Source organism: Scyliorhinus torazame, chromosome 31 (assembly GCF_047496885.1).
Source record: "Scyliorhinus torazame isolate Kashiwa2021f chromosome 31, sScyTor2.1, whole genome shotgun sequence".
Lineage (NCBI taxonomy): Eukaryota > Metazoa > Chordata > Chondrichthyes > Carcharhiniformes > Scyliorhinidae > Scyliorhinus > Scyliorhinus torazame.
Window position 1 is genome coordinate 21,759,460 of NC_092737.1, and position 15,286 is coordinate 21,774,745.

The 15,286-nt window shown below is 53.9% G+C and overlaps 1 protein-coding gene across 1 annotated transcript in view; it reads left to right on the forward strand.

Annotated features, from left to right (window-relative positions):
• Positions 1-3,508: 3,508 nt before the first annotated feature.
• The window catches only part of LOC140404595 (zonadhesin-like), a 41,642-nt gene continuing 29,864 nt past the window's right edge, over positions 3,509-15,286 (forward strand). The window contains exons 1-10 of the mRNA XM_072493196.1: positions 3,509-3,572; positions 5,843-6,084; positions 6,608-6,756; positions 6,922-7,050; positions 8,828-8,966; positions 9,680-9,821; positions 9,955-10,151; positions 11,191-11,332; positions 11,503-11,744; positions 12,484-12,632. Of these exons, the coding sequence (XP_072349297.1) occupies positions 3,509-3,572; positions 5,843-6,084; positions 6,608-6,756; positions 6,922-7,050; positions 8,828-8,966; positions 9,680-9,821; positions 9,955-10,151; positions 11,191-11,332; positions 11,503-11,744; positions 12,484-12,632 (1,595 nt within the window). The remainder of the gene's footprint in view (positions 3,573-5,842; positions 6,085-6,607; positions 6,757-6,921; positions 7,051-8,827; positions 8,967-9,679; positions 9,822-9,954; positions 10,152-11,190; positions 11,333-11,502; positions 11,745-12,483; positions 12,633-15,286) is intronic.

Here is a 15,286-nt window from a genome sequence, read left to right on the forward strand (position 1 = left end):
GAGAAACCTCGTCACTCAGAGGGTGGAGAATCTGCGGAATTCTCGACCACAGGAGGCCCAGTATCATCACTGTTTGTAATGAACCTGTGCCCAGTATCATCACTGTCTGTAATGAAACTGTGCCCAGTATCATCACTGTTTGTAATGAACCTGTGCCCAGTCTCATCACTGTCTGTAATGAACCCGCGCCCAGTATCATCACTGTCTGTAATGAACCCGCGCCCAGTATCATCACTGTCTGCAATGAAACTGTGCCCAGTATCATCACTGTTTGTAATGAACCTGTGCCCAGTATCATCACTGTCTGTAATGAAACTGTGCCCAGTATCATCACTGTTTGTAATGAACCTGTGCCCAGGATCATCACTGTCTGTAATGAAACTGTGCCCAGTATCATCATTGTCTGTAATGAACCTGTGCCCAGTGTCATCACTGTCTGTAATGAACCTGTGCCCAGTGTCATCACTGTTTGTAATGAACCTGTGCCCAGTGTCATCACTGTCTATAATGAACCTGTGCCCAGTGTCTTCACTGTTTGTAATGAACCCGTGCCCAGTGTCATCACTGTCTGTAATGAACCCGTGCCCAGTGTCATCACTGTCTGTAATTAACCCGTGCCCAGTGTCTTCACTGTTTGTAATGAACCCGTGCCCAGTGTCATCACTGTCTGTAATGAACCCGTGCCCAGTGTCATCACTGTCTGTAATTAACCCGTGCCCAGTGTCTTCACTGTTTGTAATGAACCCGTGCCCAGTGTCATCACTGTCTGTAATGAACCCGTGCCCAGTGTCATCACTGTCTGTAATTAACCCGTGCCCAGTGTCATCACTGTCTGTAATTAACCCGTGCCCAGTGTCATCACTGTCTGTAATTAACCCGTGCCCAGTGTCATCACTGTCTGTAATTAACCCGTGCCCAGTGTCATCACTGTTTGTAATGAACCTGTGCCCAGTGTCATCACTGTTTGTAATGAACCCGTGCCCAGTATCATCACTGTCTGTAATGAACCTCTGCCCAGTATCATCACTGTCTGTAATTAACCCGTGCCCAGTGTCATCACTGTTTGTAATGAACCAGTGCCCAGTGTCATCACTGTCTGTAATTAACCCGTGCCCAGTATCATCACTGCCTGTAATTAACCCGTGCCCAGTGTCATCACTGTCTGTAATGAACCCATGCCCAGTGTCATCACTGTCTGTAATTAACCCATGCCCAGTGACATCACTGTCTGTAATTAACCCGTGCCCAGTGTCATCACTGTCCGTAATAAACCCGTGCCCAGTATCATCATGGTCTGTAATGAACCCGTGCCCAGTATCATCACTGTCTGTAATGAACCTGTGCCCAGTGTCATCTCTGTTTGTAATGAACCTGTGCCCAGTGTCATCACTGTCTATAATGAACCTGTGCCCAGTGTAATCACTGTTTGTAATGAACCCGTGCCCAGTGTCATCACTGTCTGTAATGAACCTGTGCCCAGTGACATCACTGTCTGTAATGAACCCGCGCCCAGTATCATCACTGTCTGTAATGAACCCGTGCCCAGTGTCATCACTGTCTGTAATGAACCTGTGCCCAGTGTCATTACTGTCTGTAATGAACCCGTGCCCAGTATCATCACTGTCTGTAATGAACCCGCGCCCAGTATCATCACTGTCTGTAATGATCCCGTGCCCAGTGTCATCACTGTCTGTAATGAACCTGTGCCCAGTGTCATCACTGTCTGTAATGAACCTGTGCCCAGTATCATCGCGGTCTGTAATGTACCCGTGCCCAGTATCATCACTGTCTGTAATGAACCTGTGCTCAGTATCATCACTGTCTGTAATGAACCTGTGCCCAGTATCATCACTGTCTGTAATGAACTCGTGCCTAGTATCATCATGGTCTGTAATGAACCCATGCCCAGTATCATCATGGTCTGTAATGAACCCATGCCCAGTATCATCACTGTCTGTAATGAACCTGTGCCCAGTATCATCACTGTCTGTAATGAACCTGTGCCCAGTATCATCACTGTCTGTAATGAACCCGCGCCCAGTGTCATCACTGTCTGTAATGAACCCGCGCCCAGTGTCATCACTGTCTGTAATGAACCCATGCCCAGTAATATCACTGTCTGTAATGAACCTGTGCCCAGTATCATCACTGTCTGTAATGAACTCGTGCCTAGTATCATCATGGTCTGTAATGAACCCATGCCCAGTATCATCATGGTCTGTAATGAACCCATGCCCAGTATCATCACTGTCTGTAATGAACCCAGGCCCAGTATCATCACTGTCTGTAATGAACCTGTGCCCAGTATCATCACTGTCTGTAATGAACCTGTGCCCAGTATCATCACTGTCTGTAATGAACCCATGCCCAGTGTCATCACTGTCTGGAATGAACCCGTGCCCCGTATCATCATGGTCTGTAATGAACCCGTGCCCAGTATCATCACTGTGTGTAATGAACCTGTGCCCAGTGTCATCACTGTCTGTAATGAAACCGTGCCCAGTACCATCGCTGTCTGTAATGAACCTGTGCCCAGTATCATCACTGTCTGTAATGAACCCGTGCCCAGTATCATCACTGTCTGTAATGAACCCATGCCCAGTATCGTCACAGTCTGTAATGAACCTGTGCCCAGTATGATCACGGTCTGTAATGAACCTGTGCCCAGTATGATCACGGTCTGTAATGAACCTATGCCCAGTATCGTCACAGTCTGTAATGAACCTGTGCCCAGTATGATCGAGGTCTGTAATGAACCCGTTCCCAGTATCGTCACAGTCTGTAATGAGCACATGTCCAGTATCGTCACGGTCTGTAATGAACCCGTGCCCAGTATCGTCACAGTCTGTAATGAACACATGTCCAGTATCGTCACTGTCTGTAATGAACCCGTGCCCAGTATCGTCATGGTCTGTAATGAACCTGTGCCCAGTATCGTCAGAGTCTGTAATGAACCCGTGCCCAGTATCGTCATGGTCTGTAATGAACCTGTGCCCAGTATCATCAGAGTCTGTAATGAACCCGTGCCCAGTATCGTCAGAGTCTGTAATGAACCCGTGCCCAGTATCATCAGAGTCTGTAATGAACCCGTGCCCAGTATCGTCACTGTCTGCAATGAAACTGTGCCCAGTATCGTCAGAGTCTGTAATGAACCCGTGCCCAGTATCGTCAGAGTCTGTAATGAACCCGTGCCCAGTATCGTCATAGTCTGTAATGAACCCGCGCCCAGTATCGTCATGGTCTGTAATGAACCTGTGCCCAGTATGATCACAGTCTGTAATGAACCCGTGCCCAGTACCCTCCCCTCTGTGGTGAAGGTGGTGAATCCCTGATTGGACTCCTAGTCACAGCAGGAATCACTCACCAACGTTCAGTGTCTTGTGGCCCTCTGCTCTCTGAAGGGATGATTATTTGTGTTTGCCACTTCCAGCCTGGACAGGTTATCTGGTCTGACGCTTGTACAGCCATCTGCCGTTGCCGCGGAAACTTCAGCGTCCAGTGTACCAACATGAGCTGCGCCGCGAACGAGTACTGCGGAGACAAAGACGGCGTCCCTGGGTGCTACCCGAAAGGTAATCGAGTCCGTCCTGTCCTGTTTAACTCTGTCCAGAGGGGAACCATTTGGCCCACGGTATCTTACACCAGCACCTTGGAGGAACCAATGGGAATCACTCCCACTCCCCCGTCAAGCCCTTACCCAATTCCCCTTCTGAAAGTTCCTGTTCAATCCGCTTCCACCGCCCTTCAAACGGCGCCTTCCAGATCCCAAAATCCCAGGTGAAACAAAATGTTTCCAACTCCAAACTGCTATCTTTATCCACACTCAAGCAACACACATCGCGGGTCGCAATCCACTTTTAAATACAGTTAGCAGGCTCAGGAATGCTTGATGCAGAGAGATTGCCCTCGATAAACCACTTTGAGAGAGAGATCCTTCAGGGACCAGCTGTGGATTCTTGCCCATGTCAAACTATTGTTTAACCTACCAGCCTATGGAATTGCTCCTGTCCTGTTCGCAGGCAAACTTTTAACAACTCACCGTCTTGAGATCAGCTGCTTTTGGCCTGTCCCCAGTCAAACACTTAACTGAGCTGTTTGGAAAGAAACCGCTAGTCTGTCCATAGACAGATCTTTAACTGGACTGTATTGAGAGCACTTACTTGTCTTCTTTTTTTTAATAAAGTTAGAGTACCCAATTCATTTTTTCAAATCGGGTGAATTCTCCGCTGTTGGGGTTCTCTGTTTTGCCGGCAGCCCGGGGGTTTCCCGACGACATGAGGCTGCCCCACACTGGAAAATCCCATTGACCAGCCGGCAAAACAGAGAATCCCGATGGCGTGCTGCACCAGCGTCTCTAATTATCTACCCCCCGGGGAACCCGCTTTATATAAACAAAATTCCATTCGCCCAACATCAGCAAACAATATCCATGGCCGGAAATGAATGATGATCTTACTTTTACGATGCTTTAATTGCACCTCTCTCTCTCAAAAGCCTGGCTGCCTTTCAAAGCAGGATTTTTTAAAAACGTGACTGCAGCACTCACACACACACACAATAACCAAGGCTTTTAACCCTGACAGCACCAAATACATATATATCTGAAATTCTATACATTCATCAAACTTTAATCTGTGCCCCCTGACCCACCTGCCATTGGAAACAATTCCTGCTTCTTTGAGCAGGAAAACCCCTCAACGGTTTCAGACGCCCCGATTAAAGCTCCCCCTTAACCTCCTCTGCTCGAAGGAGAACGACCCCAGATTCTCCATGTCCCTCACCCTGGGTACCAATCTGCCCCTGCCGGAGACCCAGACCAAGAATATTCCAGGCCACGTTGATACAGTTCCCAGGCTTGGCCATAACTTGCGCCTATTTCTCTGTCCGATGCCTGTGTCAGGAGCTGCAACGCTTCCGCGAGCCTTTTGTCTGCCTGCTCAACTTCTCGTAGGCGCCTTCGAATACACGCACACACACACATGCGCACACACACGCACACATACATGCAAACACACATGCGCGCACACACACACGCACGCATACATGCGTGCACACACGCACACATACATGCATACACATATGCGTACACACATGCGTACACACACACACACACACATGCACACGTACACACATACACACGCGTGCACCTTCAGGCCTCCCTGTTCCGACAACTCACATGAAAAATGAAATGTATCACATGTGGTGTCACACACTCTTCTCACAGATTCATAGAATCCCTACAGTGTAGAAGGAGGCCATTCGGCCCATCAAGCCTATACCACCCCTCTGAAAGACAACCCTACCTAGGCCCACACCCCCGCCCTATCCCCGTCACCCCACCTAACCTTTTGGACACGAAGGGCAATTTTGGCGCCGCTTAACCCACCTTAACCCACACACCTTTGGACCGCGGGAGCACCCGGACGAAACCCACGCAGACACGGGGGAGGGCGTGCAGACTCCGCACAGTCACCCAAACCCGGAATCGCACTAATGTGCCCGGCGTTGTGAGACGGCGATGCTAGCCCACTGTCCCGTCATCTCTGTGGTGAAGTTAATTCACCAAATATCTGCCCAGCCCACCATTTTCTTCATGTGGTTTGAAGTGTTGTGCCATTGCCAAGCTCTGAAAGTATGCACTCGTTACTCAAGTTCGGGTCATTATAGGAACCACCGCAAAGGCAATGTCCACCAACTGGGAGGTGATTGAGGTGAAAAGGCAGCTTGCGGAGAGCGTGGAGGGTTTGGAACGTAGCTGAGTTCTCCTCACCAATCAAGATATCCAAGGATTGCTTCCCTCCACGAAGATCTCCTCGCTCATCCAGTCAATGTTTCTCCTCAGGTTGGTCCGCGTGCACTGCGTCCGGAGACCCTCACTACACCACCTTCGACAAGAGGAAGTTCAGTTTCCAAGGGAACTGCACCTACGTGCTGGCCACGAGCTGTAACTCCAGCCGCACCCCGTTCACCGTCTACGCGGCCAACGAGCATCGCCACGGGCGCACGTCCGTGTCTTACGTCCGAGCGGTCCACGTGAGCGTCTACAACGTCACCGTCTCCATACTCGGGAACAAAGCGGTCCAGGTGAGAGGAGACACCTTTACACTACCCCCCCCCCGCCCCCTGCTACTCTACCGGAGAGTTCATCGAAACTGCCAAAACCCCGATCGATAGGTTGTCATTGGCTGAGGGGAGCGAGGGATACGGAGCAAAGGAGGGGAGATGGAGTTGAGATAGAAGTCAACCTTGATCTAATTGAAGAGTGTTCGAGGGGCTGAATGGCCTCCAGTTGCTCTGACCCCCCCCCCCACCACCCCGCGAACCTACCCCCACTCTGGACAAAACTCCCGTCTCGGCGGAACATTCCAGATTGGAAATCTACGCAACGGATACCAGAGCAACGCACTCCGATCCAAGCACGACACCCCCGTGCAATCGATCCCTTCCCGTTCCCCGGAATTCCATCCGATCGGAGTCAATTCCACCTCGGCTTCGCTCCGACGTAGTTGCGACCTCATCCGGGAGGGGGTGGGGGAGGGGGCTCAATTTCCCGACTCTCTCCCCCCCCCCCCCCGCCCTCCCTCATTTCTCCCTGTCTTGTGTCCAGGTGAATGGAAAGCCGGTGACGGTCCCGTTCCTCCCGAGCCCCAGGATATCCGTCAAGCCCTCCGGCCAACACGTGGTGGTGCGGACGGACTTCGGCCTGACCGCGCGGTACGACGGCAGGCAGCACGCCGACGTGCGAGTTCCGAGCGAGTGAGTACTTCCCGCAGCCTCCGCGCGGTACGGGCCGTCGGGGGGGTGGGGATTGGGGGGGGCGGGAGGGGAGAGGGGTGATCCGTGCGCGTGTGTGTCCCCGTCGCGCTCCTCTCACATTCGACCCTCTCAAGCGCGGCTAACGCCTTGACCTCTCTGTCCCAGCTACGCCGGCCAGACGTGCGGACTGTGCGGTGACTACAATGGAATTCCCGGCGACGATTTCCGGACTCCGGACGGACGGGTCGTGAAAGGCGTCAACGACTTTGGGAACAGCTGGAATGTGGAGGAGAAGTGAGTGGGATATCTGGCAGGGCGGAGCCTGTTTTCCTGTCTTCGCGGATTTCACTTGTCGGGAGAATGTGGGACCCGCTCCCACAGGGAGTGGGGGGAATGTGGGACTCGCTCCCACAGGGAGTGGGGGGAATGTGGGACTCGCTCCCACAGGGAGTGGGGAGAATGTGGGACTCGCTCCCACGGGGAGTAGGGGGAATGTGGGACTCGCTCCCACAGGGAGTGGGGAGAATGTGGGACTCGCTCCCACGGGGAGTGGGGAGAATGTGGGACTCGCTCCCACGGGGAGTGGGGAGAATGTGGGACTCGCTCCCAGGGGGAGTGGGGAGAATGTGTGACTCGCTCCCACAGGGAGTGGAGAGAATGTGTGACTCGCTCCCACAGGGAGTGGGGAGAATGTGGGACTCGCTCCCACGGGGAGTGGGGAGAATGTGTGACTCGCTCCCACAGGGAGTGGGGAGAATGTGGGACTCGCTCCCACAGGGGAGTGGGGAGAATGTGGGACTCGCTCCCACTGGGAGTGGGGGGAATGTGGGACTCGCTCCCAGGGGGAGTGGGGGGAATGTGGGACTCGCTCCCACGGGGAGTGGGGAGAATGTGGGACTCGCTCCCACGGGGAGTGGGGAGAATGTGGGACTCGCTCCCACGGGGAGTGGGGAGAATGTGGGACTCGCTCCCACGGGGGAGTGGGGAGAATGTGGGACTCGCTCCCACAGGGAGTGGGGGGAATGTGGGACTCGCTCCCACAGGGAGTGGGGAGAATGTGGGACTCGCTCCCACAGGGAGTGGGGAGAATGTGGGACTCGCTCCCACAGGGGAGTGGGGGGAATGTGGAACTCGGTCCCACAGGGAGTGGGGAGAATGTGGGACTCGCTCCCACAGGGGAGTGGGGGGAATGTGGGACTCGCTCCCACAGGGAGTGGGGAGAATGTGGGACTCGCTCCCACAGGGGAGTGGGGGGAAGGTGGAACTCGGTCCCACAGGGAGTGGGGAGAATGTGGGACTCGCTCCCACGGGGAGTGGGGAGAATGTGGGACTCGCTCCCACAGGGGAGTGGGGAGAATGTGGGACTCGCTCGCACAGGGAGTGGGGGGAATGTGGGACTCGCTCCCACGGGGAGTGGGGGGAATGTGGAACTCGCTCCCACAGGGGAGTGGGGGGAATGTGGAACTCGCTCGCACAGGGAGTGGGGGGAATGTGGGACTCGCTCGCACAGGGAGTGGGGGGAATGTGGGACTCGCTCCCACGGGGAGTGGGGGGAATGTGGAACTCGCTCCCACAGGGGAGTGGGGGGAATGTGGGACTCGCTCGCACAGTGAGTGGGGAGAATGTGGGACTCGCTCGCACAGGGAGTGGGGAGAATGTGGGACTCGCTCCCACGGGGAGTGGGGAGAATGTGGGACTCGCTGCCACGGGGAGTGGGGAGAATGCGGGACTCGCTCCCACGGGGAGTGGGAAGAATGTAGGACTCGCTCCCACGGGGAGTGGGGAGAATGTGGGACTCGCTCCCATGGGGAGTGGGGAGAATGTGGGACTCGCTCCCACGGGGAGTGGCCGAGGTGAATAGTGACAATTCCTATGAAAGAGGAAGCTGGATAAACACATGAGGGATTGAGGAATATTGGATTTGGGGGTGGGTGAAATGAAGTCGGGGTAGAGGAGGCTCAGGTGGAGCAGGAAAACCAGCAGGGCGGCGATGGGCCGAATGGCAATTGATCTGCTGTCCATTCTGTGTCATTCGCTGTAAAAAACAATCCCCCCCTTTCTTTCCCCCCAGCTGCACCTTGCCAGACACCGAGGTGACTCCCCAATGCTCCGAGGACAAGCGGGAGACGTACGAAGGAGCTTCTTACTGTGGTATCTTGCTGGACCGATACGGCCCGTTCTCCTCCTGTCACTACAAGATCGACCCCATGGTACGGACTGCCCAGCACCCGGGCCCCATTCTGACTGGGAATCCATCCCTCTTCTTCCCGCATCGGCCTCACTACCTCCCCCCCGGTCCCTCTGGCCAGCTCCTCGCTGAGGCCCACCCAGGCCCCAGGCTCCCAGCACCGAGGTCAGCCTGGGCTGGGTGGGGAGGGGAACGGAGTGGGGGAGGGGGGGGCACAATCGCACCTCCGGGGGCGAGGCTCGTGAGTTCGAGGTCAACTCCCGGCACTCGAGCCGATAGTTTTGGGTCTCGGTTGCGGAGGGAGGGGCGGGGTGGGAGGGGGGGCAGAGAGCAGCAAATTCGGGCGTGAGGCCTTTCAGAGGAAAGACTAACCCGAGCCCCGTCTGCCCTCAGGTTTGTATTTGAGAGAACCCCGTGACACTATTTGTCAAAAGGGGGCGACGTTCTCCCCAACGAGCGGACCAATATTTACCTCACATCTCGCACCCAATAAACAATCGTCGGCTGGACACCGATCTCACCCTGGGGCCTTGCTGTGCGTACATAGGCTGCCACCTTTCCTGCCTGACGCCAGTGACCAATTTCGATGCGTATTCGCCAGGTGCCAAACCTTTCGGGATGTCCACCCTTCGGTCCCAGAAGCTGTGTACGAACGATCTCTCGTTCTGCTTCTCTCCGCTGACTAAACACAAACGTATCTCTCCCCCTCCCCTGTTCTGTTTGACCCTTTCCCAGGCCTTCTTCAGGGACTGCGTCTACGACATGTGTGAGCTGGAGGGCCCCAAGCAGCAGCTGTGCGAGGCGATAGAGGCCTACGTCGATGCCTGTCAGCAACGCGGCATCACCGTCCGACCCTGGAGGAACGGAACCTTCTGCCGTACGTATCCCGGCGAGCGGGCACCGGACCGCTAAAGATTATTCCCCCCCCCCTTTCCCGGAGCAGTGCTTTCCCCACTCCGAGTGACATCCGTTTGTCTTTTCTTTCCCTCTCTCTCTCTCTCTCTCTGCAGCACTTGAGTGCCCGGCCGACGGTCACTACCAGCCCTGTGCCTCGGCCTGCCCAGCCACCTGCCTTGACCCCCGACCCCTGCCCTGCGACCTGCCCTGTGCGGAGGGCTGTCAGTGTGACCGAGGCTTCGTGCAGAGCGGGACCCAGTGCGTCTCCAGGGACCAGTGCGGCTGTGTGTACAACGGGACCTATTATCAGGTAACGTGGGAAAGGGGGCAACTGAGACATCCCGGAACACCACGAAAACCCGGGAATATAAACCCCTCTCCGGTGGGTTCAGGTCCAAACCAGAGACCTGAGGGTGAAATCTCGGCTGGTAATCCGTGCAGTACTGAGGGAGTGCTGCGCCGTCGGAGATGCTGTTTCTCGGAGGACACATTAAGTCCAGACACAAGCTACCTTCTCAGGTGGATGAAATGCTCCCAAGGGAATATTTCAAAGAATTATGGACTCCATCACCTATTTATCCTCCAATAAATCACTAATCCCATTATTCATTCGTTTGCCGTCACATTTTTGTGTGTGGGAGCTTGCTGTGCACAAATTGGCTCCGGCATTTCCCCCCATCGCAGCAGTGAATGCAATCCAAAGGTGTTTCATTGGTTGCAAAGTGTAGGGTATTGAGAATCGCATTGTGAATTTTGGCCACTTGAGTTTACCGCACACACACACACACAAATACCAGCAGAGGGAGTCTGCTGGGAAGAGAGTAATAAAGGGTCCACGTCGCCAAACGCATGAGGCTGGATTCTCCGCCCCGCTGCGCCACATTTCTGCTCCGACCCGCCGGCGGGATTCTCCGTTACGCCGGCCGGTCGGTGGCGTTTCCCATTGTGGGGCAGCCACGCGCCGTCGGGAAACCCCCCACCCCGGCGCTGGCAAAATGGAGAATCCCGCCCCTGCACTTCTAAATTTAAGCATCTCTTGCTGAATGTTTAACTCCAAGAACTTCACAGGATTTCCTGAGGTGTTGGAGGCGCTGTATGTTTGCAAGTACTTTCTCTCTCACGATGGGCCTTATCCGCGGGTCGGTTAGCTCAGTTGGCCAGACGGCTGAGATGTGGTGTCCCTCAGGTTATATCATCACCAGTCAGCTCTCTCTCAAAAGAAAATGGGGGGAGAGCGGCCTACGGCCCTCGGGGACCATGGCCACTTTCCCCTGTGTCCACTGTCCTTTCCTTCTCTTCCTGGGCAGATCAGTTGTAACTTGAGTCTCTCTCTCTCTGTGTGTTTGCAGCCCGGCGAGATGATCTGGGCTGAGGCCTGTAACCAGGTGTGTCAGTGTCTGTCCAGCAACAACGTCCAGTGTACGGATACCAGCTGTGCTCCGGACGAGTACTGCGGCCACGAGGGAGGAGTCCGGGGATGTTACCCTACAGGTAAAGAGAAACCGAGGGTTTAACCCTTACTTACGTCGTAATCCGACCTCCTCCTCCTGCTCCCACTCTGACTCCGACGTTCCCACCCACTCTCCCGGTTCGTTGTTGCCGCGGAAACTACTCCGGCGTTGGAAATGCGGGAATGACTGCCTTCGCCCTCCTCTCCTCAGGTTGGTCCGCGTGCACTGCGTCCGGAGACCCTCACTACACCACCTTCGACAAGAGGAAGTTCAGTTTCCAAGGGAACTGCACCTACGTGCTGGCCACGAGCTGTAACTCCAGCCGCACCCCGTTCACCGTCTACGCGGCCAACGAGCATCGCCACGGGCGCACGTCCGTGTCTTACGTCCGAGCGGTCCACGTGAGCGTCTACAACATCACCGTCTCCATACTCGGGAACAAAGCGGTCCAGGTGAGAGGAGAGGGGTAGGGTGCTCCCTCAGAGGGTCGGTGCTGACTCGATGGGCTGAATGGCCTCCTTCTGACAGTCGGAATTCTATGATTCTAAGTTCCACTTGGCCTCTCTGTTAACAAGCAGATGGGAAAAACGAATAACCACCACACCTTTTATGACCTCTTAATTACAACATCAGCAGACACACAGTCTCGATACCTTAACCTCTTTAACAATATCACTGCAACAAATATATACCTTAACTCAGGCTTTCAAAAACCTTACCGCAACAGATATAAAATATAATAAAGATACTGATTTCATACATTCATAGCACGTGGCAGCAAAAACCATAGCGAGCCTGTAGGATGCCGTCCTCTGTCCGATTCAGTCGATGGACATTCACCTGTTTGAAGGAGAGGAGGCTGCGAGGTGATTTGCTCGAGGTTTCGGAGATTATGGGGGGTCTGGAGAGAGTAGAAATTTGGGGGCAGGATCGAGAACGAGAGAGACACAGATCGATGGTGATCGGCGAAGGAGGCAGGGGGAGCACGAGGTGGGGCTCTTCCACCCAGCCGGGGGAGGTTGGGATCTGGAATGAGCTGCCTGAGAGTGCGGCGGAGGCAGACCCAATCCAGAGGGCACTGGATTGTGCTCCGAAGAGGAAGAAGAAAGAGATTGCAGAGCTGAGGGGGGGGGTGGAAGACTGGGCTGCCATTTCCTTCCAGACTAACCGCGGTTTCTGTCTTCGCCTCAGGTCGATGGAAAGGCGGTGACCCTCCCCAGCGATCCAGTCGATGGGCTGTCAGTCAGCCTGTCTGGCAAGCACGTCACCATAGAAACAGGGTTCGGCCTGACGGTGAGGTATGATGGCCGCCACCACGCAGAGGTCAAAGTTCAAAGCAAGTGAGTGGAACTGGAGGATGGATAACGTCAAGTGCAGGCCCCAGTGGGTGTCGGTCGATAACCTCTGCTCTCGGGTGCTCAGCAACTAGGAGCTTATAAGGCCCACATCTCAGGCCATTTTGTCCGTGTTAAGGAGGGGTACACTTTCACTAGAAGGCGCCCACGAAAGGTTCACTAGGTTCATCGTGAGCTGAGAGGGGTTCATCTTATGAGGAAAGGTTGAGCAGGTATTTTTTCTAAACTCATTCACGGGGACGTGGGGTTCACAGGCCAGGCCCAGTATTTATTGCCCATCACTAATTGCCCCTTGAGAAGGTGGTTTCAGTGAGGGGTGTGGGGTATATCAGAGAGTGTTACAGTGAGGGGTGTGGGGTATGTCAGAGAGTGTTACAGTGAGGGGTGTGGGGTATATCAGTGTTACAGTGAGGGGTGTGGGGTATATCAGAGAGTGTTACAGTGAGGGGTGTGGGGTATATCAGTGTTACAGTGAGGGGTGTGGGGTATATCAGAGTGTTACAGTGAGGGGTGTGGGGTATATCAGTGTGTTACAGTGAGGGGTGTGGGGTATATCAGAGTGTTACAGTGAGGGGTGTGAGGTATATCAGTGTGTTACAGTGAGGGGTGTGGGGTATATCAGAGAGTGTTACAGTGAGGGGTGTGGGGTATATCAGAGTGTTACAGTGAGGGGTGTGGGGTAAATCAGAGTGTTCCAGTGAGGGGTGTGGGGTATATCAGAGAGTGTTACAGTGAGGGTGTGGGGTATATCAGAGTGTTCCAGTGAGGGGTGCGGGGTATATCAGAGTGTTACAGTGAGGGGTGTGGGGTATATCAGTGTTACAGTGAGGGGTGTGGGGTATATCAGAGAGTGTTACAGTGAGGGGTGTGGGGTATATCAGAGTGTTACAGTAAGGGGTGTGGGGTATATCAGAGAGTGTTACAGTGAGGGGTGTGGGGTATATCAGTGTTACAGTGAGGGGTGTGGGGTATATCAGAGAGTGTTACAGTGAGGGGTGTGGGGTATATCAGAGAGTGTTACAGTGAGGGGCGTGGGGTATATCAGAGTGTTACAGTGAGGGGTGTGGGGTATATCAGAGAGTGTTTCAGTGAGGGGTGTGGGGTATATCAGTGTTACAGTGAGGGGTGTGGGGTATATCAGAGTGTTACAGTGAGGGGTGTGGGGTATATCAGAGAGTGTTACAGTGAGGGGTGTGGGGTATATCAGAGTGTTCCAGTGAGGGGTGTGGGGTATATCAGAGTGTTACAGTGAGGGGTGTGGGGTATATCAGAGAGTGTTACAGTGAGGGGTGTGGGGTATATCAGAGTGTTACAGTAAGGGGTGTGGGGTATATCAGAGAGTGTTACAGTGAGGGGTGTGGGGTATATCAGTGTTACAGTGAGGGGTGTGGGGTATATCAGAGAGTGTTACAGTGAGGGGTGTGGGGTATATCAGAGAGTGTTACAGTGAGGGGTGTGGGGTATATCAGAGTGTTACAGTGAGGGGTGTGGGGTATATCAGAGAGTGTTTCAGTGAGGGGTGTGGGGTATATCAGTGTTACAGTGAGGGGTGTGGGGTATATCAGTGTTACAGTGAGAGGTGTGGGGTATATCAGTGTTACAGTCAGGGGTGTCGGGTATATCAGTGTTACAGTGAGGGGTGTGGGGTATATCAGAGAGTGTCACAGTGAGGGGTGTGGGGTATATCAGTGTTACAGTGAGGGGTGTGGGGTATATCAGAGAGTGTCACAGTGAGGGGTGTGGGGTATATCAGTGTTACAGTGAGGGGTGTGGGGTATATCAGAGTGTTACAGTGAGGGGTGTGGGGTATATCAGAGTTTAACAGTGAGGGGTGTGGGGTATATCATTGTTACAGTGAGGAGTGTCGGGTATATCAGTGTTACAGTGAGGGGTGTGGGGTATATCAGAGAGTGTCACAGTGAGGGGTGTGGGGTATATCAGTGTTACAGTGAGGGGTGTGGGGTATATCAGAGAGTGTCACAGTGAGGGGTGTGGGGTATATTAGTGTTACAGTGAGGGGTGTGGGGTATATCAGAGTGTTACAGTGAGGGGTGTGGGGTATATCAGTGTTACAGTGAGGGGTGTGGGGTATATCAGTGTTACAGTGAGGGGTGTGGGGTATATCAGTGTTACAGTGAGGGGTGTGCGGTATATCAGAGTGTTACAGTGAGGGGTGTGGGGTATATCAGTGTTACAGTGAGGGGTGTGGGGTATATCAGAGAGTGTTACAGTGAGGGGTATGGGGTATATCAGTGTTACAGTGAGGGGTGTGGGGTATGTCAGTGTTACAGTGAGGGGTGTGGGGTATATCAGTGTTACAGTGAGGGGTGTGGGGTATATCAGAGAGTGTTACTGTGAGGGGTGTGGGGTATATCAGTGTTACAGTGAGGGGTGTGGGGTATATCAGTGTTACAGTGAGGGGTGTGGGGTATATCAGTGTTACTGTGGGGTGTGGGGTATATCAGAGAGTGTTACAGTGAGGGGTGTGGGCTATATCAGAGTGTTACAGTGAGGGGTGTGGGGTATATCAGAGAGTGTTACAGTGAGGGGTGTGTGGTATATCAGAGAGTGTTACAGTGAGGGGTGTGGGGTATATCAGAGTGTTATGGTGAGGGGTGTGGGGTATATCAGTGTGTTAC